A 27,756-nucleotide genomic window follows, 5' to 3' on the forward strand; every position below is an offset into this window, starting at 1 on the left:
ACACGGCATTACTCAGTGGAACTCACAGCCACAAGACTGGAGCGACATACAGGCAGTCCTTGACTTACAACAGCTCATTTAGTGACCGTTCGAAGTTACATTGGCACTGGGAAAAAGTGACTTATGACCATTCCTCACACTTACGACCATTGCAGCGTCCCCACGTGATCAAAATTCAGACGCTCGGCCACTGACTCCTATTTATGACGCTCACAGTGTCCTGGGGGGTGGGGTGGGGGTGCTCCCGCGATCCCCTTTTGCGACCTTCTGACCAGCAGAGTCCACGGAGAAGTCAGATCCACTGAACAACTTTGTGACAAACTTAACAACTGCAGGGACTCACGTTACCCTCCTGGCTTCCCCGTTCACTTTCGCTTACGAGAAGGTCACAACCGTCATAAAGATGAGCCGGTTGCCAAGCATCTGGATTTCGATCACGCGACCACGGGGACGCTGCGAAGGTTGCAGGGAAAAATGGCGGCCAGTCCGCTTTTTCAGGGCCGTCGTAACTCTGAAAATCTCCAGGTCCTGTTTTTTTGCAAGTCCAGCCGGATTGCGCAATTGGTCGGAATTCATGCCCCCCCCCGCCACTTCGTGCTGGATACTTTGAGGAAACCGAGGCATCTCACCTGGGGCAATTGGGGGGCTTAGCTGCCCGGCGATGCCTGCCCTTTGGGGCAGGGTCTGGCTGGTTTGGGGGCAGCAACGTGAGGATCAGGTGGGGGACTTTGTGCGTGAGATCCGGGGGTCTGGACCAGGCTTGTTTGATGAGCACGTCGTCCAGACCTGTATAAAAGTAGCGAAAACAACGCTGCGTTTTGTGGCTGCGGGAAGAGTTTGGCCAAGTCACTGATCCACAGCCAGTGGTGAAGTAGGGTGAAGAGGCTGGACTAGTTTATTATCCTCGTGGTCAGCTTTACCAGGTGGACGGAAACACAGCTTAGTTCTACGTTGAGGGATCCTTGATGGTTTTCTTGCCGATGTTTCACTAGCCAAACTATGTGATGTCATCAGTGCTAGGAGGGAGAGGTGGGGGGGGGGTTGCAAAGAATCTTCCTAGTACTGATGGGGTTATATGGTTGGGTCAAGACATCTCTGCAAGAAAATCACCAAGCTCGAAGAGCATCAAGAACTCCACAGTTCTCCTCCTCCTCCTCCTCCTCCTCCTCCTCCGCCTCCTCTCCACAAACACCTCTCCCTTCTAGCACTGATGATGTTCCCTAGTTGGGTCATGAAATGTCTGCAAGGAAACAGCCAAGCTCAGAGAGCACCAAGGACCCCAGAGTCCGCCCTTCCTTCCTTCCTTCCTTCCTTCCTTCCTTCCTTCCTTCCTTCCTTCCTTCCTTCCTTCCTTCCTTCCTTCCTTCCTCCTCCTCACTTTTAGCAGTGATGATGTTTCCTAGTTGGGTCATGAAACGTCTGCAAGAAAAGCACCCAGCTCAGAGAGCACCAAGGACCCCACAGTCCTCCTCCTCCTCCTTCTCCTCCTCCTCCTCCTCCTCCTCCTCCTCCTCCTCCTTAGGGGGAAAAAAACCAACCAAATTCAGCAAGGACCTCACACTCTTCCTTTCCATGTTCTATGTTCCATATTCCACGTTCCAAAGTCCATTCCATACTTTACAATGGCACTGAAAAAAGTGACTTACAACGGTGACATCACACTTACAACCGTGGCAGCACCCCCACAATCACAGCATCACAATTCTGATGCTTGACAACTGACTCACATTTAGGACGGTTGCAGTGTCCCAGTGTCACGTGATCCCCTTTTGCGAGGGGATTTTTTTTTCCTTCCTTCCTTCCTTCCTTCCTTCCTTCCTTCCTTCCTTCCTTCCTTCCTTCCTTCCTTCCTTCTTCATCACTGGAAGTTTTCAAGAAGAGATTGGACAACCATTTTTCTGAAATGGTCTAGGTTGGATAATAATAATAACTGGGAAGGGACCTTGGAGGTCATCTAGTCCAACCCCTGCTCAGGCAGGAAACCCTATACCATTTCGTACAAATGGCTGTCCAGTCTCTGCTCCTGCCTGAGCAGGGGGTTAGTCCTCCCTTCTGACTCTATTATTCTGTTATTCTGCTATTCTCTTCCTTCCTTCCTTCCTTCCTTCCTTCCTTCCTTCCTTCCTTCCTTCCTCATCACCCAAGATTTTCAAGAAGAGGTTAGACCACCATTTGTCTGAAATGGTCCAGGATCTCCTGCCTGAGCAGGGGGTTGGACTAGAAGACCTCCAAGGTCCCTCCCAACTCTGTTCTTCTGTAAAGCAATTACAGCAATCCAATATCAACACTCCACATACCTGCAAAGAGAGCTTCCAGCGGCTCGCTGTGCTGGGAATTGATTGTGTTCCAGGCCGGGATGGAAGTACAACAGGGACAACGCAACCCCAGTGTGAAGCTGAGTTTCTTCCCTGATGAGGGGTGGGGAAAAACAGCCAAAGTTACAAAACACACACACACAAAAAAAACCTCTTTTCCCTCTGCTTCCTACAGGGGATCCTCGACTTACGACTGGAACTGGGGCCAGGATTTCTGTTGCTAAGCAAAGGGGGTCTCTAGTGAGCGGGGTCTGATTTGATGAGCTTTTTTTTGTTTTCAACACAGTTGTTAAGCAAACCCTCTGCAGTCGCTAAATGAATCGTGCAATCAATCAATCGTTGCAGAGGCTAGGATCGGCCCCAAACCGCTGCTTTCGGTGTTGTGGCAAACGAACAGTCGTCATTCGAGGTTATCTGTCCTTTGGAGAACTCTGAGGATCGTTGTTGCGGTCTTCCCGCCGAGCGATGCCCTTACCTCTGCTCCGCGGCCACCGACGGACGCTGTCAGCGACATCAAACGACACCCACTCGGCCCGGTGCCTGGGGAGTAAAATTCGGCTTCCCACGTAACGCTGGGTTGGGGCAGAAGGCTCCCTTGCTTGCATCACCTAGAAATGAGAGAGTTCAGGCTTTTGTTATTATGATTATTATTTGAAACTCCTAAGCCCGCTGTCCTAGTCAGTTTCTCAGCCTAAATCCCAAGCAGGAGATTTAGCACCAAGGCACAAACCGGTGACCGCAGGGTTCAAAAGGGTTCCTAACCTGATAGAGCTCCACGTGCTGCTCGGTGGCGTAGGATCCAGGATTTGGGACCTTGTAGATCCTCAGCTCCGCTTGGACGAGGCGGCTGAAGTTGTGGGGTGCCAGGGAGAGATCAAAGTGCAGGAATCGGAAGAAAGGAGTGGAGAAGGGGCCGAGGATGGAATCTGTGGGGTAATAGCCTCCCTCAGCCATTTTTTTTATTCCAGAGGATGTACCGTATGTAATCTTCGGTTTATTGGTTTAAACCAGGGCTCTCCAAACTTGGCCACCTGAAGGCTTGTGGACTTCAACTCCCAGAATTCCCCAGCCTGCACGGGAATTCTGGGAGTTGAAGTCCACCAGTCTTCAAGTGGCCGTGTTTGCAGAGCCCTGGTTTAAATGACCAGACCGTTTAAAATCTACAGATCCCTGATCTCTCAGTTGTGGCTGTAAAAAGGGTGATCTGGATTACCAGGAATCCTCAACTTAGGATCACAGTTCAGCCCAAAAATGTTTGTCGCTAAGCTAGACAGTTTTTAATTGAATTTTACCTCGTTTTACAACCTTTCCTGCTCCGGTTATCAAGTGAACCGCTGCAGTCGTTAAGTTAATAACTGTTCCTCTTTTCCTCTGGTTTGTCCCCTCATCTGGTATACTGCTCCTGGCTGTGGAGGTTCGCACGGATTCATTTCCAGCCCCATCCGTTCCCGATCCCCATCGTTCCAATCTCTCTCTTTCTTCCTTACAAGATGCTCCCCATTTCTCCTCCCTTTGCCAATGCTCAGTGCCCCCCCCACTTTGAAAGAACACACCCACCCCCCTCTTACTGTCAGCGTGCCCGAGACTCAACATATCCACCCGCCGGACTTCTTTGGCGTAATATTCCTCGTCCTGGCGCAGCGCCGGGCATTGTCCCTCGCAGGTCGCCAGCTGTCTCACCGGCTCCCGCGTGCTGTTGAAGAGGAGCATCACTTCGGGGGGCAACGGATGAGGCGCCCCTTCTTCCTTGGGGGGTGTCTCCAGCTGCAGCTTGCTTAGGATCTGGCCTCGGATTGCCTGAATCCTTCTGGCCCTTGCCACCTCAAGGTCCAAACTCTGGCACATGGAAAATGCAGAATCAGCACCGTGAGGTCCAAGGATCCATGGGACCACCACCAGCACAGAGAAGAAGAACATGCTTAGAGGTGTGGGGCTGGGGGGGGCAGATCCCCCCCACCTCCTCCAGTCCTTCCAGAGCCCTTGCTAACCCAGGACCGATTAGACCCCCAATCTCCACCTTCCTTGACTCTTCCGATGGGATTGTCCTCAACCTGCTCCTTGCCTCTTCTTGGTGGGAATGTTCTGAAGTTCTCCAGACTGTTTGCCTGTCCACTACCGGATGACCGGATTCCTTGCCTCCTCCTGGCAGGACTTGTGGATCTTCTGAAGTTTTCCCAAAAAGCTTCTTTTTACATCCACCACCTGATGACTCAAATCCTTGACTTCTTCCCCGGCAGGAGTTGGGGATCTTCTCAAGTTCTCCAAACTTGTTTCTCTGTCCACCTCTAGAAGATGACCGGATTCCTTGCCTCCTCCCGGCAGTTGGGGACCTTCTGAAGTTCTCCAGAGCTTTCTCCTGGGACAGTTGTGGGTCTTGTAGAACCACCGCAACCTCTTGAGCCAAGTTGGAAGGCTTAGGAGCACCTTTTGAGGGCCGTCAATGGCCCCCTGGAGGCTTGATTGTCCTTGTCCTGGATCTCCACGGCTGGTCAGCGTCCATCGGCAGCCTTGGCAAAACATCTCCCCTTCAGCCTTCCAACCTCATCTCCGCCTCCTTCCTGCCCCGTGACGTGGCCACACAGAGCCACCATTGATGGCTGCACTTTGCCAGCCTTTTCAGTAAGATCTGGATAATTTTAGACCTCTTTGGGGGATTTCCAGTTATGTGAGAACAAACACCGGCTTGTTTCGGGGCAAAAAATAGATCTCGATTTTTTTTTAATAGGAGGAAGAAATAAAAATAAGCAATACGCTGATGGAGCCCGCTAGCGTTCCTCTGAGTCAGTAGTCCCAGAGGTTTTTTTCCCCAGAACTACAAAGCCCATCAGCACCAGCCAGTTTGGCCAGGAATGAGGGAAGCTAGAAACTTGGCAACCTTCCTAAATTTCCAAGCTGGCCATTTTAGCCTTTAACCTACGATCTTGTGATCCTGCCGCTTCCGTAGCCTGGTTCACACAACCAGGTCACATCTGGGGTTTGCCAAAAGTATAGAACTCGGTTAGTTCTGCCACAAATAAGAGGGGGGGGGGAAATCAAATTATTCTCCAAAGCAACACAGGGCGAGGCAAGAAACAATGGTTGGAAACTAATCAAAGAGGGAAGCAACCTGGAAACTTCCTAACAGTGAGGACAATTAACCAGTGGAACAGCTTGCCACCAGAAATCGTGGGTGCTCCATCAATGGAGGTTTTTAAGAAGAGACTGGACAGCCACTTGTCTGAAATGGTAGAGGGTTTCCTGCCTGAGCAGGGGGTTGGACTAGATGACCTCCAAGGTCCCTTCTAACTACTACTACTACTACCTCTTCTTCTTCTTCTTCTTCTTCTTCTTCTTCTTCTTCTTCTTCTTCTTCTTCTTCTTCTTCTTCTTCTTCTTCTTCTTCTTCTTCTTCTTTTATTATTATTATTGTTATTATTCCATTCCATTCTATTCTATTCCATTCCATTCTACAATCTGTTCTATTATATTCTATTCCATTCCATTCCATTCATTTTCTATTCTATTCCATTCCATTCATTTTCTATTCCTTATTCTATTCTATTCTATTCTATTCTATTCTATTCTATTCTATTCTATTCTATTCTATTCTGTATTTCTATTCTATTCTATTCTGTATTTCTATTCTATTCTATTCTATTCTATTCTATTCTATTCTATTCTATTCTATTCTGTATTTCTATTCTATTCTATTCTATTCTATTCTATTCTATTCTATTCTGTATTTCTATTCTATTCTATTCTGTATTTCTATTCTATTCTATTCTATTCTATTCTATTCTATTCTATTCTATTCTGTTCTGTTCTGTTCTGTTCTGTTCTATTCTATTCTATTCTGTATTTCTATTCTATTCTATTCTATTCTATTCTATTCTATTCTATTCTATTCTATTCTATTCTGTATTTCTATTCTATTCTATTCTATTCTATTCTATTCTATTCTATTCTATTCTATTCTATTCTATTCTATTCTATATTTCTATTCTATTCTATTCTATTCTATTCTATTCTATTCTATTCTATTCTATTCTATTCTATTCTATTCTATTCTATTCTATTCTATTCTATTCTGTATTTCTATTCTATTCTATTCTATTCTATTCTATTCTATTCTATTCTATTCTATTCTATTCTATTCTATTCTGCGTTCTGTTCTGTTTTATTGCTGTAAAAACAGGTGGGCTCTTGCCGATTTTGCCATCCATCCTCTGAGATTCTCTGTCTGACAACTGATCGATCTGAATCCAGGACTAATGTGGGGCAGAAAGGCCAAGCCATTAGCAGACAGTCCATCCAAGCCAAAAGCTCTCATGCCAAGTCAAATTCAACATTGTTTTTTTTCCCTTCCCTAGACTTTCAGTAACTGTTCTGGCTCTGATTTTTGTCCTGCTTGCGACTTTCCTTCCTCCCACACGCGTGTGCACGCACGCCAAGAGAAAGGGGTGCAACTTATGACCATGAGAAGGTTGCTAAATAACCGGGCCGTTCGGTGCGTTTCACCCAACTTTCCTCAGGGTTGTTAGGTGAATCACTGCCGTTTTTAAGTGAAGTAGGCGGTCGTTAAGAGAAACCAACTTCCCCCGTTGACTTTGGCCGGAAGCTGGCCCGGGAAGGTCGCGAATGGCGATCACGTGTCCCCTGGGATGCTGCAACCATTGTGAACACTTGCTGGTTGCCAACTGCCAAAATTTTGATCACGTGACCGTGGGGGATGCTGCGATGGTCGTAAGAGAGAGGACCGGTCATAAGTCACTTTTTCCGTCCGATGGTAACTTTGGCTATTAAACAAATGGTGATAACCTAACAACAGCAGTTTTCAGTTCGATGATGCAACTAGACGAGGAACTTTTCTTGGGAGTTTTGGAAGAGTGAATCCCGAATTCCAGGCTGTGGGAAAGATTGAACAACTAATGGCTTGTTTGTTTGTTTTCCTGTTTTTAATTTATCTTTTTTCATTCTGCCATTGGCTGAAATAGGGAGCTGTCCACTTTGAGGGAGGTGCGACCTCTACTGGCCAGTTGTTGGGACTGCAAAGAGCCTAGAGACAGGAGACCAGCTGGGAATTTTCAGTGCTGATGGTTACAAATCCCATCATCCTCAGCTAGGAGGGCCCGCTCTGTAGCCAACGAAGAGCCGCTTTTCGGTCTGAATCATCTAAGCTAGTGTTGCTGAACTGCAACGATTCCCAGAATTCCCCAGCCAGCGGGGAAGTCTTCTTGCAGAGATCCAGAATTTTGAAGCTGCATAAATGTATGGCTGAAGCTGCATGGCTGGCTCAGGAATTCTGGGAGCTGAAGTCCACGAGTCATAAAAGAGCCAAGGTTGCCTACCCCTGGTCTAGCTATATCTATCTGTCTATCTTATCTATCTATCTGTCATATGAATCTATCTATATCTATCTATCTAATTTAATAATAATAATAATAATTTAATTTTTCTACCGCCCTTCTCCCGAAGGACTCTTTCTTTCTATTTGTCTATTTGCCCTATCTCTCTCTCTCTCTCTCTCTCTCTCCCTACCTGCCCATCATCTATCTATCTATCTATCTATCTATCTATCTATCTATCTATCTATATCTATCTATCCTTTCAATCATCTCTCTATATACTTTCAATCATTATCTATCTATCTATCTATCTATCTATCTATCTATCTATCTATCTATCTATCTATCTATCTATCTATCATCTATCTATCTATCTATCTATCATCTATCTATCTATCTATCTATCTATCATCTATCTATCTATCTATCTATCTATCTATATCTATCTATCCTTTCAATCATCTCTCTATATACTTTCAATCATTATCTATCTATCATCTATCTATCTATCTATCTATCTATCATCTATCTATCTATCTATCTATCATCTATCTATCTATCTATCTATCTATCTATCTATCTATATCTATCTATCCTTTCAATCATCTCGCTATATACTTTCAATCATTATCTATCTATCTATCTATCTATCTATCTATCTATCTATCTATCTATCTATCTATCTATCTATCTATCTATCTATCTATCTATATCCATCCATATCTTCATCCATATCTATCTATCTATCTATCTCTGTCTGTCTGTCTGTCTGTCTGTCTATCTATCTGTCTGTCTATCTATCTATCTATCTATCTATCTATCTATCTATCTATCTATCTATCTATCTATCTATCTATCTATCTATCTATCTATCTATCTATCTATCTATCTATCTATCTATCTATCTATCTATCTATCTATCTATCTATCTATCTATTTGTCATATGAATCCATCCATCCATCCGCTCCAGGCTCGGGGACGCGCGCAGAGAGACCGGGCGGGGGGGGGGGGAGGGGGGAAGGAAGGAGGCTTCCCGCGTGGCCCCGCCCCCCGCCCCGCCTGCCCCTCCCCCGGCCCCGCCCCCGCCAGCTGGAGGAAGCCGAGCGGAGTAGGAAGTGGGCTGCGCTGTCCTTTTGTGTCCTCGAGCCGGGGCCCCGCGCGCCGCTCCGCCAGCCCATGGCCCGCCCGGGGCCCGTCCCCAGGGGCCTCTGAGCCAGCCGGACGGAGGGGGACCCGCGCCGGCCCCCCCGCCCGCCCCGCCGCCCCGCCGCCCCCGCGCCGAGCCCTTGCTCCGCCGCGCCAAGGTCAGTGCCGTCCCCGAGCCGGCTGGACGGCGGACGGAGCGGCCCCCCCTCCCTCCCTCCCTCCTTCCCGGGGGGACGGGCCGGGGGGGGGCACGGGGGTCCCGAGGGCCCCGGGGGGGAGGACACGTGGGGCGCCCCTGCCTCTCTGCCTGCCGGGCCAGGGGAAGGGGGGGGACGGAGCGCCCGCCCTCCCCCTCCCTCTCCCTCTCCGGCAAGCCGGGACCGGGGGGGGGGTACGGGGGGGGTGAGGGAGGGTCGCGGCCGTGTCTGGCGGTGGGGAAGGGGGGTGTCACGGCCGGCGGATCGTGGCCCAATTGGGGTGGCGGGTGGGGGGGTTTGCCGGTCGGGAGGCGGAGAGGTGGGCGCCCTCTGGCGCCAGGAGAGAGAGGGAGAGAGGTTGAGAGAGGGAAAGAGAGAGGGAGAGATTGAGAAAAAGAGAGAAGGAGGGAGAGAGATTGAGAAAGAGAGAGGGAGAGATTGAGAAAAAGAGAAGGAGAGAGGGAGAGATTGAGAAAAAGAGAGAGAGGGAGAGAGGTTGAGAGAGGGAAAGAGAGAGGGAGAGATTGAGAAAAAGAGAGAAGGAGGGAGAGAGATTGAGAAAGAGAGAGGGAGAGATTGAGAAAAAGAGAAGGAGAGAGGGAGAGATTGAGAAAAAGAGAGGGAGGGAGAAAGAGGTTGAGAGAGGTTGAGAAAGAGAGGGAGAGATTGAGAAAAAGAGAGAGAGGGAGAGAGGTTGAGAGAGGGAAAGAGAGAGGGAGAGATTGAGAAAAAGAGAAGGAGGGAGAGAGATTGAGAAAGAGAGAGGGAGAGGTTGAGAAAAAGAGAAGGAGAGAGGGAGAGATTGAGAAAAAGAGAGGGAGGGAGAAAGGTTGAGAGAGGTTGAGAAAGAGAGGGAGAGATTGAGAAAAAGAGAGAGAGGGAGAGAGGTTGAGAGAGGGAAAGAGAGAGGGAGAGATTGAGAAAAAGAGAAGGAGGGAGAGAGATTGAGAAAGAGAGAGGGAGAGGTTGAGAAAAAGAGAAGGAGAGAGGGAGAGATTGAGAAAAAGAGAGGGAGGGAGAAAGGTTGAGAGAGGTTGAGAAAGAGAGGGAGAGATTGAGAAAAAGAGAGAGAGGGAGAGAGGTTGAGAGAGGGAAAGAGAGAGAGGGGTTGAGAAAAAGAGAGAAGGAGGGAGAGAGATTGAGAAAGAGAGAGGGAGAGATTGAGAAAAAGAGAGAGGGAGGGAGAAAGAGATTGAGAGAGAGAGAGAGAGAAAGCGGGAGAAGGAGAGATTGAGAAAAAGAGAGGGAGGGAGAAAGATTGAGAGAGAGAGAGAAAGAGAGGGAGAGATTGAGAAAAAGAGAGAAGGAGGGAGAGAGATTGAGAAAGAGAGAGAGAGAGAGAGAAAGAGAGGGAGAGATTGAGAAAAAGAGAGGGAGGGAGAGAGGTTGAGAGGGAAAGAGAGAGGTTGAGAGAGGGAGAGGGAGAGATTGAGAGAGATTGAGAAAAAGGGGAAAGGGAGGGAAAAAGAGAGAGAGGTTGAGAAAGAGGGAGAGATTGAGAAAAAGAGAGGGAGGGAGAGAGAGATTGAGAGAGAGAGAGAAAGAGATTGAGAAAAAGAGAGGGAGGGAGAGAGATTGAGAGAGGGAAAGAGAGAGGTTGAAAAAGAGAGATTGAGAGAGAGAGATTGAGAAAGAGGGAGAGAGAGAGATTGAGAGAAAGAGAGAGGGAGAAAGAGAGAGAGAGAACATTCCTGGACATATTTGCAGGTCTGGGGGTTGGGGGGGGGGGCGCAGGCAAGAAGAGGGGACCATTCCCTGCAAGGGAGCTCCGTGGGAGGATCAGACATGCATTCATTCCCACATGTGCCTATACACCCAGCTTGCTCTTTCCAAAAAGCACATGGTGGAAGAGCATGTGTGCGTGGGGAAACACACATCCCTGGTGTGCCTGGATTACCTGGGGGGGGGACACGGTCCAGCAATGCTTCTGACAACTGGACGTGACCTTTTAGCCTCCCCCCCCCCAATTAGACCTCTTTGGCGCCAAGACACGTGTGAATGCGGGCTTGGTGCAGAGGCACCTTTGAAATTTAATTGAATTTAATTTCGACATGCTAAGAGGTACTGTGGCTTGTGTGTGTCTCTGTCTGTGTCTCTCTCTCTCTTTGTGTGTGTGTGTGTGTGTGTGTTGGTGGTAGAACCCAGTCTCCACCATGCCTATCAGGAATCAACTCCCGGGGAGGTCAAAGGTCAGCGAGGCTGACTTTAGAGGTGAAATGATCTTTTGCAAAACTATCACATGCCCTCTGGGTGCAGGGAGATTGTGCGCAACCACGGAGGAACTGCTGGGGTGGGGGTGGGGGTGGGGGTGGTGGAACATAGGCCCTGCAGCTTCCCTGAGTCATGGATTGGAGACTGCATGCGGAGGGGGGGGGCGGGAATTATGTAATGTCCCTTTGCCTTCTAAGTGCAAAGTTGGAGAAAGACTTGGCAAAGATTTGGGCTCCCCTAAGGGTGGAAGAAAGTTGACCAAAGGCTCCCAATTTTACACACACACAAACCCCTGCGTCAGTTCCACTTTGGCCCTCCTGTCGGATAAGGCAACAGTTTTGGCCCATGCGGAAGAGGACAAAGGTCCCTCCAGCTGCATAACCAAAAAATGCAAAAGAAAGAAAGAAAAGAAAAGAAAGAGAGAGAGAGAGAGAGAGAAAGAAAAAGAGAGAAAAAGAGAAAGAAAGAAAGAGAAAGAAAGAAAGAAAGAAAGAAAGAAAGAAAGAAAGAAAGAAAGAACTAATCAGTTTTATAGGTTGTGTGCATGGTTAGAGTTCCGTAACCCATCTCCGTGCCGCAAAGCCAACTGTTTCCCGCAGGAACAAAAGGGCCGGGAGCGTTTCCTCCCTGGGTTTTACAAGGATATTAGGCTACGTGCTCCAAAACAAAACAAACCCCGGTTAGATACGGGAAGGGATTCTCCAAACCTGTTTTTTAGGTCAGCTTTTTGGAACACCCCTATTTTCAGCCCCCTCTTCTCCCCCCCCCCGGGATTCTGAGGGAGGTTGGCTGAGAAAAGGGCCAGGTAGGGGCCAAACCAGGGTTGTGCTTTTGCAAATGATCGTGGTCTGTCTAGACCACGGCTTGGCGAGAAGGACGCTTCGTAGCTCCCGAAGGCAGGAAAGAAAGAGGGCAGTTTTTAACCATAGACTGGATAGATTGAATCCCTAGATTTTCAGGGAGGGAGGGGGGGAAGTGCATCGTTGGAAGTTGGGAGGAATAAAAGGGGAGGGGGCACCCAAGGTGACCCAGTCTGCTCCCATTCCTGCCTCTCCCCCCCCACCACCACACCGTTCTCCACGCCATGCCTGATTGGATCTCCCTGGAGTGACCTTGAAACAGCTTCATTCTCCTGGCTGGGTGCCGGGATCTACAGATTGCTCCAATAGCCGAAGACGGGGGCAGGTCGTAGAAGTAAGCTGTAAGGTGCGGGGGGGGGCTCTTTCCAATTCACCCTCCCCAAAAGAAACCTGCAGCTTCTTTGCTTTCGTCCCCCCCCCTCCCTCCCTCCCCAACTGCGGAGACCCGTTTGCGTCTTGAGATCTAGAAATTTAAAGTCACGGCTAATTTGGGGAGGACCGAGTCTCTGTTGGCTTAATGATCGTAAGTCTTTTGGGGAGGGGGGCGTTTGCAGGGTCGCCGGGTGAGATACTCAGGTCGGCTGGCTTTTGCCCAAGACACGAACGAACGAATGAACCAAACTGGATTGGTTGTGTGAATGCTGTTGTTGTTAGCTGCGAAGTCGTGTCCGACCCATCGCGACCCTATGGACAACATTCCTCCAGGCCTTCCTGTCCTCTACCATCTTCTGGAGTCCATTTAAGCTCACGCCTCCTGCTTCAGGGACTCCATCCAGCCACCTCATTCTCTGTCGTCCCCTTCTTCTCTTGCCCTCGATCTTTCCCAGCATTAGGCTCTTCTCCAGTGAGTCCTTCCTTCTCATTAGATGGCCAAAGTATTTGAGCTTTAGCTTCAGGATCTGGCCTTCTAAAGAGCAGTCAGGGTGGATCTCCTCTAGGACCGACCGGTTTGATCGCCTTGCAGTCCAAGGGACTCGCAGGAGTCTTCTCCAGCACCAGAGTTCAAAGGCTTCAATTCTTTGGCGCTCAGCCTTTCTTATGGTCCAACTTTCACTGCCATACATTGCAACTGGGAAGACCATAGCCTTGACTATACGCACTTTTGTTGACAGGGTGATGTCTCTGCTTTTTAGTGTGCTGTCTAGATTTGCCATGGCTTTCCTCCCCAGGAGCAAGCGTCTTTTAATTTCTTGGCTACAGTCCCCGTCTGCAGTGATCTTGGAGCCCAGGAAAATAAAATCTGTCACTACCTCCATTTCTTCCCCATCTATGTGCCAGGAATTGAGAGGGCCAGATGCCATGATCTTGGTTTTCTTAATGTTAAGTTTCAACCCAAGTTTTGCACTCTGCTTCTTCACCTGCAACAAGAGGCTCTTTAGTTCTTCTTCACTTTCTTTAACCTAGATAAAGCAAAGCCCACTCCTTACTAGCAAGGATGATGTTACCTAGCTTGTTAATGAAATGTCTGCAAGGAAACAACCAAGCTTAGAGAATACCAAGGACCCCACAGTTCTCCTCCTCCTCCTCCTCCTCCTCCTCCTCCTCTCCACAACCCCCCCTTTTTTAATATTGATGATGTTACCTAGTTGAGTCATGAAATGACTGCAAGGAAACAACCAAGCTCAGAGAGCACCAAGGACCCCACAGTCCTCCTCCTCCTCCTCCTCCTCCTCCTCTTCCTCCCACTCCTCCTCCTCCTCTCTGCAAACCCCATTCCCTTCTAACACTGATGATGTTCCCTAGTTGGGTCATGAAATGTCTGCAAGAAAACCACCAAGCTCAGAGAGCATCCAAGGCCCCCACAGTTGCCTCCTCCTCCTTCCTCCACTCTGCAAACCCCACTCCCTTCTAGCACTGATGATGTTACCTAGTTGGGTCGTGAAACGTCTGCAGAAAAACCACCCAGCTCAGAGAGCACCAAGGACCCCACAGCTCCCCCTCCTCCTCCTCCACCTCCTCCTCCACAAACCTCTCTCCCTTCTAGCACTGATGATGTTACCTAGTTGGGTCGTGAAACATCTGCAGAAAAACCACCCAGCTCAGAGAGCACCAGGGACCCTTCATCTTAACTCTGGCCTACAAATATTCTCCTTTACCAGCTTAAACAGGTTGTCTGAACACCCCCCCCCCTGACTTCAACTATTCTGACTGCGCCTGGTTTTCTCTTTGGCCCCTTCCTGCAGAGCCGTCCAGCCATGTCCTCCCGGGAACGCCGGACGGAATTCTTCATCAAAACCGAGCCGGCTTCCCCGGATAGCCTCGTGCAACACAGTCCCAGCGGCTCCTCCGACACCAGCACCAGCGGGGCTCCGGCCGAACTCGAGACCGCGAGCACCTTGCCCGCTGGGACGGGGGCCTCCCGCCGACGCCACGATGAGGACCCCGACGAAACTCCCGGCCGGGGAAAGTATATGCTGAACACGATGGCCAAGCGGCTGTGCCTGGTTTGTGGGGACATCGCCTCGGGGTACCACTATGGGGTGGCCTCCTGCGAAGCCTGCAAAGCGTTCTTCAAGCGAACGATCCAAGGTCAGTTCTTCCTTTTTCTGGCTCTATCTGTGCCAGGGGGCCTTCAAACGTGGCCAATTTAAGCCTTGTGGACTTCAACTCCCAGAATGCCACAGCCAGGGATTCTGGGAGTTGAAGTCCAGGCGGCTTAACATGGCCATGTTTGGACACACACACACCCCACCGCTCTCTGCTGAAGCTCCTTCCTCCTTAACCCGATAGAAGCTCACTTTCGGGGCTGGACTAGAAGACCTCTTAAGGTCCCTTCCAGGCCTGTGATTTTTTTTTAAAAAAAGCTATAATTTAACGGGTAGGAAAGTTTCTTCCTCTCCTGCCTGACTGCAAATAGTCTTCAGACTAGTCTTCCATGATCGAAGTTCAAAGTTACTGTGGAAAAAAAGGGACTTAACGTTGCTAACTTAACAAAAGTCAATGATTCGCTTAGCAACCGCATCAAGCGAAGTCGTAAAATGGGGCAAGCTCACTTCACAAACGTTTCGCTAGGCAACATCAATTTTGGCCTCGGTCGCGGTCGTAACTCAAGGACTAACCTACACGGATGACCTGAAGGACCCATCAACGTTCGTTTAGTGACTGCTCAGTTACTAAACGGCGCTGTTAAAAGAGGCTCGGACGTGGTTTCGCCTTTACCCATGTTACGGGATCACTCTTTGTGACAAGCTGGAAGGGAAGCCAAGTTCACTTAAGGACCGTCCAATTCCCTTGGAAGACAAAGGCGCAAATCTGCTACAGGTCGTCTTTCACTTACAACCACAGCTAAGCCCAAAATTCCCGTCACTAAGCAAGTAAGTTTTCTTCCATTTTTACACTCTTCCTTGCCACAATGGCTGAGGGAATCAACCACGGTTGTCAACTGAGTCACACACGGTTGTTAAGTGAATCTGGGCTCCCCGTTGACTTGGCTTTCCCGAAGGTCGCCAAAGGGGATCGCAGGACACACACACACACCCCCCTTGGGACGCTGCGACCATCCGTCGTAAGTAGGAGTCGGTTGCCAAGTGTCTGAATTTTGAGCACGTGACCATGAGGACACTTCCAACAGTCACAAGTGTGAAAAAAGGTTGTAAGTCATTTTTGGGGGAGTGCCGTTGTCATTCAGACGGTCAACTAGACAAACTTTGTCAGTCGAGAACTGTGTTTTAAATGGTCTTATGAAATGCGGAGTCCGGCAAGGCTGTATACTGTCGCCCTGCCTATTTAACTTATATGCAGAGCACATCATGAGAAAGGCAGGGCTAGATGAATCAAAAGTTGGAATTAAGATTGCCGGAAGAAATATCAACAACCTAAGATACGCAGATGATACCACTCTAATGGCAGAAAGTGAAGAAGAACTAAAGAGCCTCTTGTTGCAGGTGAAGAAGGAGAGTGCAAAACTTGGGTTGAAACTTAACATTAAGAAAACCAAGATCATGGCATCTGGCCCTCTCAATTCCTGGCAAATAGATGGGGAAGAAATGGAGGTAGTGACAGATTTTGTTTTCCTGGGCTCCAAGATCACTGCAGATGGGGACTGTAGCCAAGAAATTAAAAGACGCTTGCTCCTGGGGAGGAAAGCCATGGCAAATCTAGACAGCACACTAAAAAGCAGAGACATCACCCTGTCAACAAAAGTGCGTATAGTCAAGGCTATGGTCTTCCCAGTTGCAACGTATGGCAGTGAAAGTTGGACCATAAGAAAGGCTGAGCGCCAAAGAATTGAGGCCTTTGAACTGTGGTGCTGGAGAAGACTCCTGCGAGTCCCTTGGACCGCAAGGCGATCAAACCGGTCAGTCCTAGAGGAGATCAATCCTGACTGCTCTTTAGAAGGCCAGATCCTGAAGCTAAAACTCAAGTACTTTGGCCACCTAATGAGAAGGAAGGACTCACTGGAGAAGAGCCTAATGCTGGGAAAGATCGAGGGCAATAGAAGAAGGGGACGACAGAGAATGAGGTGGCTGGATGGAGTCACTGAAGCAGTAGGCGTGAGCTTAAATGGACTCCAGAAGATGGTAAAGGACAGGAAGGCCTGGAGGAATGTTGTCCATAGGGTCGCGATGGGTCGGACACGACTTCGCAGCTAACAACAACATGAAATGCGACTTGCACAGCTCCAGCCGAAGTATTTTTCCTGAATTTCTGCAGCTACCAATGTCAGAAAATAAATCAGAAATAAACACGAGGGAGGACTGAAACCTCTTAAAACCCTTTTGATTCTTGGAAACCCAAGGAGGAAGCCGAATGCAAATCTGCTGCTGTTATTGAAATACGCTCTCTCGAACCCAAGACATTAAATAGATTGTAAGCCCACCCTGAGTCTTCGGAGAAGGGCGGGATATAAATGGGATTAAAAAACAAAACTTTAGATTCGCACACCCTGGCTTTAAATCCAAGCTCTTCTCTAACTTTGCACCTGTCCGCACGATGACAAATCACTGGGAATCTTCTTGAAATTCCCCAATTGTCAATCCGGTTGCTTCACAAGCCAGGAGGGGAATTCCAGGAGCTAAAAGTCGTTTATCCAAAGAGACTTCCTTAAAAAACCTGTCAGCTTTGAGGAAACCAGTTTTCTTAACGCTGTTCCTCCGTACTGCTCGAGGGGAATATCAAATAGGGAACAATAAAAGCTACCCGAATTGCCACCAGGTACAACTGCTTTATCCAGTTGTCGGCCTATTCAGTAATTGAATTTATGCTGCTTTTGAGCCTTGAGAAAACTACAGCCCAAATTTTCTTTTTTCCTACGCAAGACAGTTGTCTGCCCCATTTTACGGCCTTTCTTCCCACACTTGTTAAGTGGATCGTTGCGGTTCTTAAATTAGCGACAGGCTTGTTAAGTGAAGCTGATGGCTCCTCAGACGGTTGACAAAAGGGATCAGGTGACCGGGGGGGGAGGAAACACAGCGACCGTCGTAAGTATGAGTCCATTTCTAAGCCTCTGAATTTGGATCAAGTGACCACGGGGATGCTGTGAACCGGTCGTTAAGTGTGAAAGCGGGTCCTAAGTGGCTTTCTTTGGTGCCGTCGTAACTTTGAATGGACGCTAAGGGAAGGGTCGTAAAGAGAGGACCGTCGGTAAGGGACGCCTTTGCTCTGTCCTGCAGGAAGCATTGAGTACAGCTGCCCGGCCAGCAACGAATGTGAAATCACCAAGCGTCGCCGGAAGGCCTGCCAGGCGTGTCGTTTCACGAAGTGCCTCCGTGTGGGCATGCTGAAGGAAGGTAGATTTTGGAGGGAAGGGGCTTAAGTCTCAGTGATGGGGCGACCAATGGATCAATTATTGCTGAACTTCCCGGCTTCCTTAGAGTGGTGAATGCTGGGAGTTGTAGTTCCATTCAGTTCGGACCACCCGTTGGCCAGAGGCGTTCTGGGAGGAAGATCTGAATAGCCTGAGCAGGGGTTGGACTGGAAGACCTCCAGGGTCCCTTCCAAATCTGCTCTTCCGTTATTCAGCTATTCTTTTTTCCTTCCTTCCTTCCTTCCTTCCTTCCTTCCTTCCTTCCTTCCTTCCTTCCTTCTTTCCTTCCTTGCTTCCTTCCTTCCTTCCTTCCTTCCTTCCTTTCCTCCCATCTATTCCTTCCTTCCTTCCTTCCTTCCTTCCTTCCTTCCTTCCTTCCTTCCTTCCTATTTCTTCCTTCCTTTCTTTCCTCCCATCTATTCCTTCCTTCCTTCCTTCCTTCCTTCCTTCCTTCCTTCCTTCCTTCCTGCTTTCCTTCCTTCCTTCCTTCCTTGCCCTTCCTTGCCCTTCCGTTCTCTCCTTCTTCTTCACAGCCTTTCCAAACATGGCTTTCACAAGCAGCTGATGGAAAACCATCCCCATCTTCCACAGCTGCCATGGGTGTGGATGATGAGAGTTGTAATCCACCCACACCCATTAGTCTCATTTTGCTGAAGAAGGGAAAAAATCTTGGCTGGCAAATTTTGCCGGGCTGCAGAGTTTTCAATTGTGCTTTGCCCCAGCTGGGTGCTGAATTCTGAAGACAGTGCCTCTGAGCGTAACAAGAGTTGCTTTCCCCCCCCTCCATGCCACAGTTGAATCCCAGGTGGAAGGAAAGGAAGGAAGGAAGGAAGGAAGGAAGTGCCTAAAAACATAGATATAAAAAGTGAGAAATTGGAAGGAGGGAGGGAGGGAAGGAAGGAAGGAAGGATTTAGGAAGGGTAAAAGATTTGAGGCTAAATTTGGGTGGTTTGAGAAACGCACAAGTCTTTAGCGATGGATGAAAGTACATGTTATAACTTTGCTTCCTTTCTCCATTCCCTTGCCAATTTTTAGGGGTACGCCTCGATCGGGTACGTGGGGGTCGACAGAAATATAAGCGCCGGCCAGAGGTGGAGGGTGCCCCCTACCCCAGCACTTTTGTGACCCCACAGATCGCCACAGCTACCGCCAAGAAGTCAGGTAAGTAGGCCTTGACTGACTCCATAATTTCGGGGTGCAGAAACCTCCGTTTCGGATTCCACTTCTTTGCCTTGGATAGTCCCTTTCTTTTCTTTCTTTTAAATAGGAGGGAGGGAGGGAGGGAGGGAGGGAGGGAGGGAGGGAGGGAGGAAGGAAGGAAGGAAGGAAGGAAGGAAGGAAAAGAGAGAAAGAGAGAGAAAGGAAGGAAGGAAAAGGAAGGAAAGAGGAAGGAGGGAAGGAAGGAAGGAAGGAAGGAAGGAAAAGAGAAAGAGAGAGAAAGGAAGGAAGGAAGGAAAAGAAAGGGAAGGAAGGAAAGAGGAAGGAGGGAGGGAGGAAAGGAAGAAGGAAGGAAAAGAAAAGAGAAAAAACTAAAGTGCATAAAACAAACACGAAATAACTTCGAGTTTTCTTTTACATCAGCATTACCTTCATTTTTCTCTACCATCTATTTTTCTAATCATCAAACTAGCCTACAATAATTCCATTTCTCTCTCTTTCTCTCTCTCTCCTCTCTCTCTCTCTCTCTCTCTCTCACACACACACACACACACACACACACACACAAAGAGACTTTGGGCTTTCTTCTCTCCCTTTACTTTTTTTTTTTTAATTCCATTTCTATCCCGCCCTTCTCCGAAGACTCAGGGCGGCTTACAAGCTTAGCAATAGCCTCCCTTTTTCTCCTTTCTCCTCCCTTCACTGTTCATTCCGATTAATTTTCGTCTCTCTTTTGGGCTGTTAAAAAAAAAAAACAACACCAAACCAAACCCCCAAAAACACTCACGCCAATCCCCTTCTCTTTCTCTCCCTTCCCGCCCAGCCCCGATGAACACGATGGTGTCGCATTTGTTGGTAGCTGAACCGGAAAAACTCTACGCCATGCCGGATCCGGCGCTTCCCGAGGGTCCCGTGAAAGCTGCAAGCACTTTGTGTGATCTGGCCGACCGGGAAATTGTGGTCATCATTGGCTGGGCCAAAAATATACCAGGTATGGCCTGAAATTTCCCATCTGCCCCCCCCCCATCCCCCCCAATTTGTGCCCATTGCTTCCTTCTCGATGGTGGTCTGTTGTCCTAGAACAGCCGTCTCAGTGCCGTTGTTCTGAGGAGGACACAAACACAGGCAGTCCTCGACTGGTGACTTTTTGCTTAACCACCGTGCAAATGGACACTGGAAAAAAGGGACTTGCGACCAGTCCTCGCCCTTACGACCGTCGCAGCATCCCCACACAGTCAAGGGTTCAAACATTGGGTGCTTGGCAACCGGCCTACAGTGTCCCGGGGGTCACAGGATCACCGTTTTTGCAACCGCTCCCGTTGACTTTGGACGAGGAAAGTCAATGGGGGAAGCCCGATTTGCTTAATGACCACCTGACTCACTGAACGACTGGAGTGATTCGCTTAACGCTCAGGGCCAAAAAAAAAAAGTCATAAAATAGGGTGACTTCATAAGTTCATTATTTAGCCAAGGGATTCCGCTCTCCCTTGTGCCCGCGTCTGCCTCCCGTCTGATCCTTCCCAAAAGGCCGTTAATGTACTGAAGAGGAGTCCAAATCTTGGAAAGCTGCAATATTTTCTAATTTCCTAATATTCTCTAATTATTCTATTTGATCTTGCCCTCCGAAAGAGCCTTCCATTAAAAGTTAAAAAAAAAACAACTTTGCCTTCTTCTTCTGTTTGATTCCCTTGCAACTTAAAAAAATCAGGGAAAAAGATATTATTTCAATATATCCTTAGACCATTGGCACTTTCTGTGCAGGGAATCCTCAACTTACAACCGTTTGTTTAGTGACCCAAGTTACAACGGCACTGGGAAAAAATGACTTATGACTTGTTTTCCCACACTGGCGCCGCCAAGGTCACATGATCAAAATTCAGACCCTTGGCAACGGACTCGTATTTCTGACGGTCACAGGGGTCCCGCGATCCCCATCTGCAACCTTCTGACAAAGTCAAGGCGGAGGCCAGATTCATTTAACGACCCTGTGACTAACTTAACAACTGCGGCGATTCATTTAACCGTGGCGGCAAGGAAGGTTGTAAAATGGGCAAAACCCACTTAGTGACCGTCTGGCTCAGGATCAAAAATTTGGGCTCGATCGTGGTCATAAGTTCGAGGACTGCCTGTAGTGACCGGGCAAATAACAGCGCCTGAATTCACACAACCCCATTCCTGGTTTGCTTTTTCTGGCTAGGATTTCCAGCCTTGTCTTTGGCCGATCAGATGTCTGTCCTGCAGAGCGTCTGGCTGGAGGTTTTGCTCCTCGGCGTCGCCTGGCGCTCCCTGCCTTGCGAGGACGAGATTGTGTTTGCGGAAGATTTCGCGCTGGACGAAGAGGCAGCCCGGACGGCGGGACTGCTGGAGCTGAGCAGTGTGGTCCTCCAGCTGGTGCGCAAATACCGGGCGCTGCGCTTGGAGCGCGAGGAATACGTGCTGCTGAAGGCGTTGGCCCTGGCCAACTCAGGTGAGCTCAGCCCAAAGGCTTGGTCGTTTCCTGCAGGAATGAGGAGACGGTGAGTTCTAGTTCCACTTTAGGCACAAAAGCCCACTGGGTTAATTTGGGCCAATCACCAGGAGACGGAGAGTTCTAGTCCCGCCTTAGGCATGAAAACTGGCTAGGTAACTTGGGCCAATCACCAGGAGACGGTGAGTTCTAGTCCCACCTTAGGTATGAAAACCAGTGGCCCAATCACCAGGAGGACAATGAGTTCTAGTTCTGCCTTGGGCATGAAAACTGGCTGGATGACTTTGGCCAAACACCAGGAGACTGGGACTTCTAGTCCTGCCTTAAACAGGGGTTAAGCAAGTTGTGCCTGATTTTACGACCTTTTTTTGCCAACCTTGTTAAGCAAAGCACGCAATGATGCTTAAGTGAACACGTGGAGGACTCCATGTAATCCCGTTGCTTTCCCTTCCGCCATCAGACTCCGTTCACATCGAGGACATGGCGGCTGTGCAACGCCTCCGGGACGTCCTTCACGAGGCATTGCTGGAGTACGAAGCCTCGCGGCGCCCAGAGGAGCCACGCCGGGCCGGCCGCCTTTTGCTAACCCTCCCGCTGCTGCGCCAGACCGCCACTCGGGTGCTGCACCACTTCTACAGCCTGAAATTGGAGGGCAAAATCCCCATGCATAAGCTGTTCCTGGAGATGTTGGAAGCCATGATGGACTGAAGGCAGGACAGGCTGAGAATTGGGGTCAGGATTCAGGAGGGTGAGGGAGCCCAGGCATCCAAGACGGGGTGGGGTGCCAAGTCCGCGATCGGAGACCAGGAACCACAGAGGCCTGGATTCCACCCTCTGAATCCCCGCCATGGCTATCGCGCTAGCTAACATGCATTTCACCATATGCAAACCTTGCGGTCGGTTTCCCCCCAAAGCTTCGTGCACAGTGGAGAACGACACACCCACCGCAACGCAGACCCCACGGCAATCCTCCCCAGATTGGATTTGACACCCGGGGCCGGTTGGTGGAGACAGGGACATATGTTTTGGAAGCCATACTTTAATTTTAATTTATTGATCGGGAAGTGGGGGGCAGGGAAGCAGGTTAAAACAGGGCTTCTCCTCGGCAGCAGGAAGGGGGTGGTGGACTTCAGCTCCCAGAATTCCCCAGAGAGCGTGCTTTAAGAGGAGTGGACTTCAGCTCCCAGAATTCCTCAGCCAGCACGCTTTAAGAGGGGTGGACTTCACCTCCCAGAATTCCCCAGCCAGCACACTTTCAGCTGGGTGGACTTCGACTCCCAGAATTCATGTGGGCTGAGGAATTCTGGGAGCTGTAGTCCACCCCTCCTCTAGCTGCCAAGGTTGAGAAAGAACGGATTAGATACTGTAATGCTAGCCATCGCCTCGGTTTAAGTGTTGTGTACAAAGGACATAGGGCTCTTTTAGCATGTGGGGTGGGGTGGAGTGGGGAATTGGAGCTGTCCCACCCTGGAAGTGGCGAGAAAGCCTCATTTGGGTGGGCCCATTTCGGGGACGGCTTCTTTCCTGCTGCCTAATTTTCCTTCCCAATCTCTCTCCGTTCCCACGCTTGGGCTATGCCCCGATCCAAAGCACCTTAAGACATTGTGGGAAGTCACGGTTCCAGGAATTTGGGGTGCGGCAGAGAACGGGGAGGGGAAAATGGGAGGGCACGGGACCCCCTCCTCGTTTTGCCTTTGCATGCCGTCTCTGCGCAACCTCAGGGGAGGGACGCTCCTCCGCCGATCTCTGCCCCATTCCTGCCATTTGCCTCCTCCTCTCCTCCTCCCCTGAATTATCCCTTTGAAGCAATAACTTTGAATAATAAATACAAGCAAACCAGGATGCAGAGTTAGGTGGGGGGGTGTCTCCGAGCGGGATTGCCTCGTTCGCGCGCAACCTGCCTTAAAAGCTAGGAAAGAGGTGGGCTGCGTTGAAGGAGTGAGCCCCCCCTCCCTCCGAGACAGAATTAATAAAAATAAAGGCCGGTCCTTTCGTTCTGCGTCCTTCACCCAAGTCCCATATAGCAATAGTTCAAAAGGCAATTTTGCTTTTCTTTTCAGGTGTGACGCCCTGTCTCCCCTCGCCCAAACAGGTGACGGCCTCCTTCCCCACCCAATCCAGACCCAACCTGTGCCCAAAGCAATAAAAAACACACCTTAATATTTCCTCTCAATTCCTTTCCTTCCCGCTAAAATTTGGAAGGAAGGGCCCCTGTGGCTTGAAAACGGGAGAGCCGTGTATATAGCAATATATTTTACTGTATATTTGTTGCAGGAAAAAAAAAATTTAAAAAGGAGGAAAAAAAAAAAGATCTGGGCCCATCTTTGGCACATCTGCCCCTTTTCCCTAAAGAGGCAGCTGTGACATTCTCCCTGGTGTGCGTGCGTGTGTGCGTGTGTGTGGGGGGGGGGGAATAAAGGAAGGTGGGAAAAACCAAGACACTGGTCTTTTTTTTTTTAAATTAAATTATGTGTGTGTACATATTATAAATACTTTGATCTGTGTATAGGCGGTTATACATTCATAGAGAGCTCTATTATGGAAAGAATTAAAAAAAAAAGGCCGATGCAGCCTCTGGCAACATTTAAGCCTCTGGTCTTTTGTTTGGTGGCAGCGTCTTGCGATGAATTCGAACTCTCGGCCAGCCAGAGAAGCAGGAGATGCAGCCAGATAATATTCTGCATCATTTATTTATAAGCTTCATTCATCTCATGGCCATGAGTCCAGGGCAGGGAAGAGTAATTAACACAGCACTTAAAAAACAACAGGTAAGTACTTACAACCACATCTGAGGCCAAATTTTCTGTCGGTAAGCAAGGCAGTGAGCGGTTAAGTGACCCATTTTGGACCCATTTTATGACTTTGCTTGCCACAGTTGTTAAGGACGCTGCAACGGTCGTTAAGTGCGAAAACCGATCATAAATGGCTTTTTTTCAGTGACGCTGATGCTGCAACCGTCATCAATACATGCTGGTTGCTAAGCACCCAAGTTTTGATCACATGACTGGGGGATGCTGCAATGTAGGTGTGAGGACCCACCATGTCACTTTTCTCAGCGCTGTCATAACTTTGAACAGCCACTAAACAAACGGCCGTACGTTGAGGTCTACTGGTATTCAATTTCCAAACAGGCCTCCTAAACCCCAGTCCTAGGATTCTCTTATCAACATCCAGAAGTCCGTTTCAAGCATTCAGATTTATTTACAGACACAAAACATACAATAAAGCAAAAATTGTTGCAGGGAAGTTAACTATTTCTCCTCCGTCCCTCTGGACTTCTTCTAACGCCGTTTTGATAGTAGGAACGACTCACGTCTCGTCTTCACTCAGCAACATATTCGGTATGCCCTTGGTGATGGGAAATTCCCGCCCGGTATCCGGACACTTCAACACACCTTCGATCACCTCCACCTAAACAATGCAAAAATGGAATCAGGAAGGAAAGGAAAGGAAAAGAGAAGAGAGGAGAGCGGAGGAAAGGAAAGGAAAGGAGAAAGAAAAACAACTTAAAAAAGGAGAGGAGAGGAAGGAAAGGAAGGAATAAAGGGAAGGAAGGAACATGAAAAGGAGAAAGGAAGAGAGGGAAGGGTGGGAGGAAGGGGACAAACGGGATTCTCCTTACTTGGCTGGATGCATTCCATGGATTAAGGCAGACATGTGAAACACAAGGCCCGGGGGCCAGATCGGGGCCGCGAAGTGGTTTCATGCGGCCCGCGAAGCCATCCTGGAAACAGTGAGGGAACGGGCCCCACTGCCTTGGCCCTGGGCCAGAGACCCTCCTCCTGGCAGAGACCCTCAGATCTGTCACACTCCTGGCCAGGCCCCCATAGGCACCCTTGATGTGTAGAGCTGGCCACGCCCACCCAGTAGGCCATACGCGCACTAGACACACCCACCCTGGATTAAGGGAGAAACAAAGTAAAGTTTCAAACCTCCATCAAGACATGATGCACTTTTCGAAGAAAATCTTCATTGTGCTCATAATCGGGGATGAGCTCGGAGGGAAGGTCTGATCGGTGACCCAACTGTAAAGGAAACAAGATCATCAGAGTTGCCTTGCCTTGCCTTGCCTTGCCTTGCCTTGCCTTGCCTTGCCTTGCCTTGCCTTGCCTTGCCTTGCCTTGCCTTGCCTTGCCTTGCCTTGCCTTGCCTTGCCTTGCCTTGCCTTGCCTTGCCTTGCCTTGCCTTGCCTTGCCTTGCCTTGCCTTGCCTTGCCTTGCCTTGCCTTGCCTTGCCTTGCCTTGCCTTGCCTTGCCTTGCCTTGCCTTGCCTTGCCTTGCCTTGCCTTGCCTTGCCTTGCCTTGCCTTGCCTTGCCTTGCCTTGCCTTGCCTTGCCTTGCCTTGCCTTGCCTTGCCTTGCCTTGCCTTGCCTTGCCTTGCCTTGCCTTGCCTTGCCTTGCCTTGCCTTGCCTTGCCTTGCCTTGCCTTGCCTTGCCTTGCCTTGCCTTGCCTTGCCTTGCCTTGCCTTGCCTTGCCTTGCCTTGCCTTGCCTTGCCTTGCCTTGCCTTGCCTTGCCTTGCCTTGCCTTGCCTTGCCTTGCCTTGCCTTGCCTTGCCTTGCCTTGCCTTGCCTTGCCTTGCCTTGCCTTGCCTTGCCTTGCCTTGCCTTGCCTTGCCTTGCCTTGCCTTGCCTTGCCTTGCCTTGCCTTGCCTTGCCTTGCCTTGCCTTGCCTTGCCTTGCCTTGCCTTGCCTTGCCTTGCCTTGCCTTGCCTTGCCTTGCCTTGCCTTGCCTTGCCTTGCCTTGCCTTGCCTTGCCTTGCCTTGCCTTGCCTTGCCTTGCCTTGCCTTGCCTTGCCTTGCCTTGCCTTGCCTTGCCTTGCCTTGCCTTGCCTTGCCTTGCCTTGCCTTGCCTTGCCTTGCCTTGCCTTGCCTTGCCTTGCCTTGCCTTGCCTTGCCTTGCCTTGCCTTGCCTTGCCTTGCCTTGCCTTGCCTTGCCTTGCCTTGCCTTGCCTTGCCTTGCCTTGCCTTGCCTTGCCTTGCCTTGCCTTGCCTTGCCTTGCCTTGCCTTGCCTTGCCTTGCCTTGCCTTGCCTTGCCTTGCCTTGCCTTGCCTTGCCTTGCCTTGCCTTGCCTTGCCTTGCCTTGCCTTGCCTTGCCTTGCCTTGCCTTGCCTTGCCTTGCCTTGCCTTGCCTTGCCTTGCCTTGCCTTGCCTTGCCTTGCCTTGCCTTGCCTTGCCTTGCCTTGCCTTGCCTTGCCTTGCCTTGCCTTGCCTTGCCTTGCCTTGCCTTGCCTTGCCTTGCCTTGCCTTGCCTTGCCTTGCCTTGCCTTGCCTTGCCTTGCCTTGCCTTGCCTTGCCTTGCCTTGCCTTGCCTTGCCTTGCCTTGCCTTGCCTTGCCTTGCCTTGCCTTGCCTTGCCTTGCCTTGCCTTGCCTTGCCTTGCCTTGCCTTGCCTTGCCTTGCCTTGCCTTGCCTTGCCTTGCCTTGCCTTGCCTTGCCTTGCCTTGCCTTGCCTTGCCTTGCCTTGCCTTGCCTTGCCTTGCCTTGCCTTGCCTTGCCTTGCCTTGCCTTGCCTTGCCTTGCCTTGCCTTGCCTTGCCTTGCCTTGCCTTGCCTTGCCTTGCCTTGCCTTGCCTTGCCTTGCCTTGCCTTGCCTTGCCTTGCCTTGCCTTGCCTTGCCTTGCCTTGCCTTGCCTTGCCTTGCCTTGCCTTGCCTTGCCTTGCCTTGCCTTGCCTTGCCTTGCCTTGCCTTGCCTTGCCTTGCCTTGCCTTGCCTTGCCTTGCCTTGCCTTGCCTTGCCTTGCCTTGCCTTGCCTTGCCTTGCCTTGCCTTGCCTTGCCTTGCCTTGCCTTGCCTTGCCTTGCCTTGCCTTGCCTTGCCTTGCCTTGCCTTGCCTTGCCTTGCCTTGCCTTGCCTTGCCTTGCCTTGCCTTGCCTTGCCTTGCCTTGCCTTGCCTTGCCTTGCCTTGCCTTGCCTTGCCTTGCCTTGCCTTGCCTTGCCTTGCCTTGCCTTGCCTTGCCTTGCCTTGCCTTGCCTTGCCTTGCCTTGCCTTGCCTTGCCTTGCCTTGCCTTGCCTTGCCTTGCCTTGCCTTGCCTTGCCTTGCCTTGCCTTGCCTTGCCTTGCCTTGCCTTGCCTTGCCTTGCCTTGCCTTGCCTTGCCTTGCCTTGCCTTGCCTTGCCTTGCCTTGCCTTGCCTTGCCTTGCCTTGCCTTGCCTTGCCTTGCCTTGCCTTGCCTTGCCTTGCCTTGCCTTGCCTTGCCTTGCCTTGCCTTGCCTTGCCTTGCCTTGCCTTGCCTTGCCTTGCCTTGCCTTGCCTTGCCTTGCCTTGCCTTGCCTTGCCTTGCCTTGCCTTGCCTTGCCTTGCCTTGCCTTGCCTTGCCTTGCCTTGCCTTGCC

At 50.0% G+C, this 27,756-nt stretch overlaps 3 protein-coding genes across 7 annotated transcripts in view; 1 reads left to right on the forward strand and 2 right to left on the reverse strand.

The window, feature by feature from the left end:
* Nucleotides 1-625: 625 nt before the first annotated feature.
* Nucleotides 626-4,232, reverse strand: LOC308675614 (transforming growth factor beta-2 proprotein-like; the record flags this gene model as incomplete). The annotated part of the gene is made up of 5 exons (XM_081341058.1): nucleotides 626-786; nucleotides 2,298-2,408; nucleotides 2,791-2,923; nucleotides 3,078-3,241; nucleotides 3,884-4,232. The coding sequence occupies 5 exons, from the start codon at nucleotides 4,230-4,232 to the stop codon at nucleotides 626-628; spliced, it is 918 nt and encodes a 305-aa protein (XP_081197184.1).
* Nucleotides 4,233-8,696: 4,464 nt separating this feature from the next.
* Nucleotides 8,697-24,032, forward strand: ESRRA (estrogen related receptor alpha). 3 transcript variants are annotated; one of them, XM_081340801.1, is made up of 7 exons: nucleotides 8,697-8,944; nucleotides 14,238-14,583; nucleotides 17,667-17,783; nucleotides 18,836-18,961; nucleotides 19,782-19,949; nucleotides 21,156-21,425; nucleotides 21,886-24,032. In XM_081340801.1, exons 2-7 carry the CDS (start codon nucleotides 14,250-14,252, stop codon nucleotides 22,131-22,133), a joined length of 1,263 nt encoding a protein of 420 aa, XP_081196927.1. In that variant the 5' UTR covers nucleotides 8,697-8,944; nucleotides 14,238-14,249; the 3' UTR covers nucleotides 22,134-24,032. The 3 variants fall into 3 exon arrangements, with proteins under 3 accessions (XP_081196927.1, XP_081196928.1, XP_081196926.1); XM_081340802.1 differs by lacking the exon at nucleotides 8,697-8,944 and adding an exon at nucleotides 11,366-12,400; XM_081340800.1 differs by lacking the exon at nucleotides 8,697-8,944 and adding an exon at nucleotides 11,366-12,388.
* A 570-nt stretch (nucleotides 24,033-24,602) lies between these two features.
* Nucleotides 24,603-27,756, reverse strand: part of TRMT112 (tRNA methyltransferase activator subunit 11-2) — a 30,030-nt gene continuing 26,876 nt past the window's right edge. For all 3 annotated transcript variants that reach the window (XM_081340476.1, XM_081340475.1, XM_081340477.1), the window contains 2 exons: nucleotides 25,358-25,450; nucleotides 24,603-24,836 (listed from right to left, as the gene is read on the reverse strand). In XM_081340476.1, coding sequence (XP_081196602.1) covers nucleotides 24,735-24,836; nucleotides 25,358-25,450 — 195 coding nt within the window. In that variant the 3' untranslated portion in view covers nucleotides 24,603-24,734. The remainder of the gene's footprint in view (nucleotides 24,837-25,357; nucleotides 25,451-27,756) is intronic.

This window comes from Vipera berus (genome assembly GCF_964194415.1).
Source record: "Vipera berus genome assembly, chromosome: 16".
Classification (NCBI taxonomy): Eukaryota; Metazoa; Chordata; class Lepidosauria; order Squamata; family Viperidae; genus Vipera; species Vipera berus.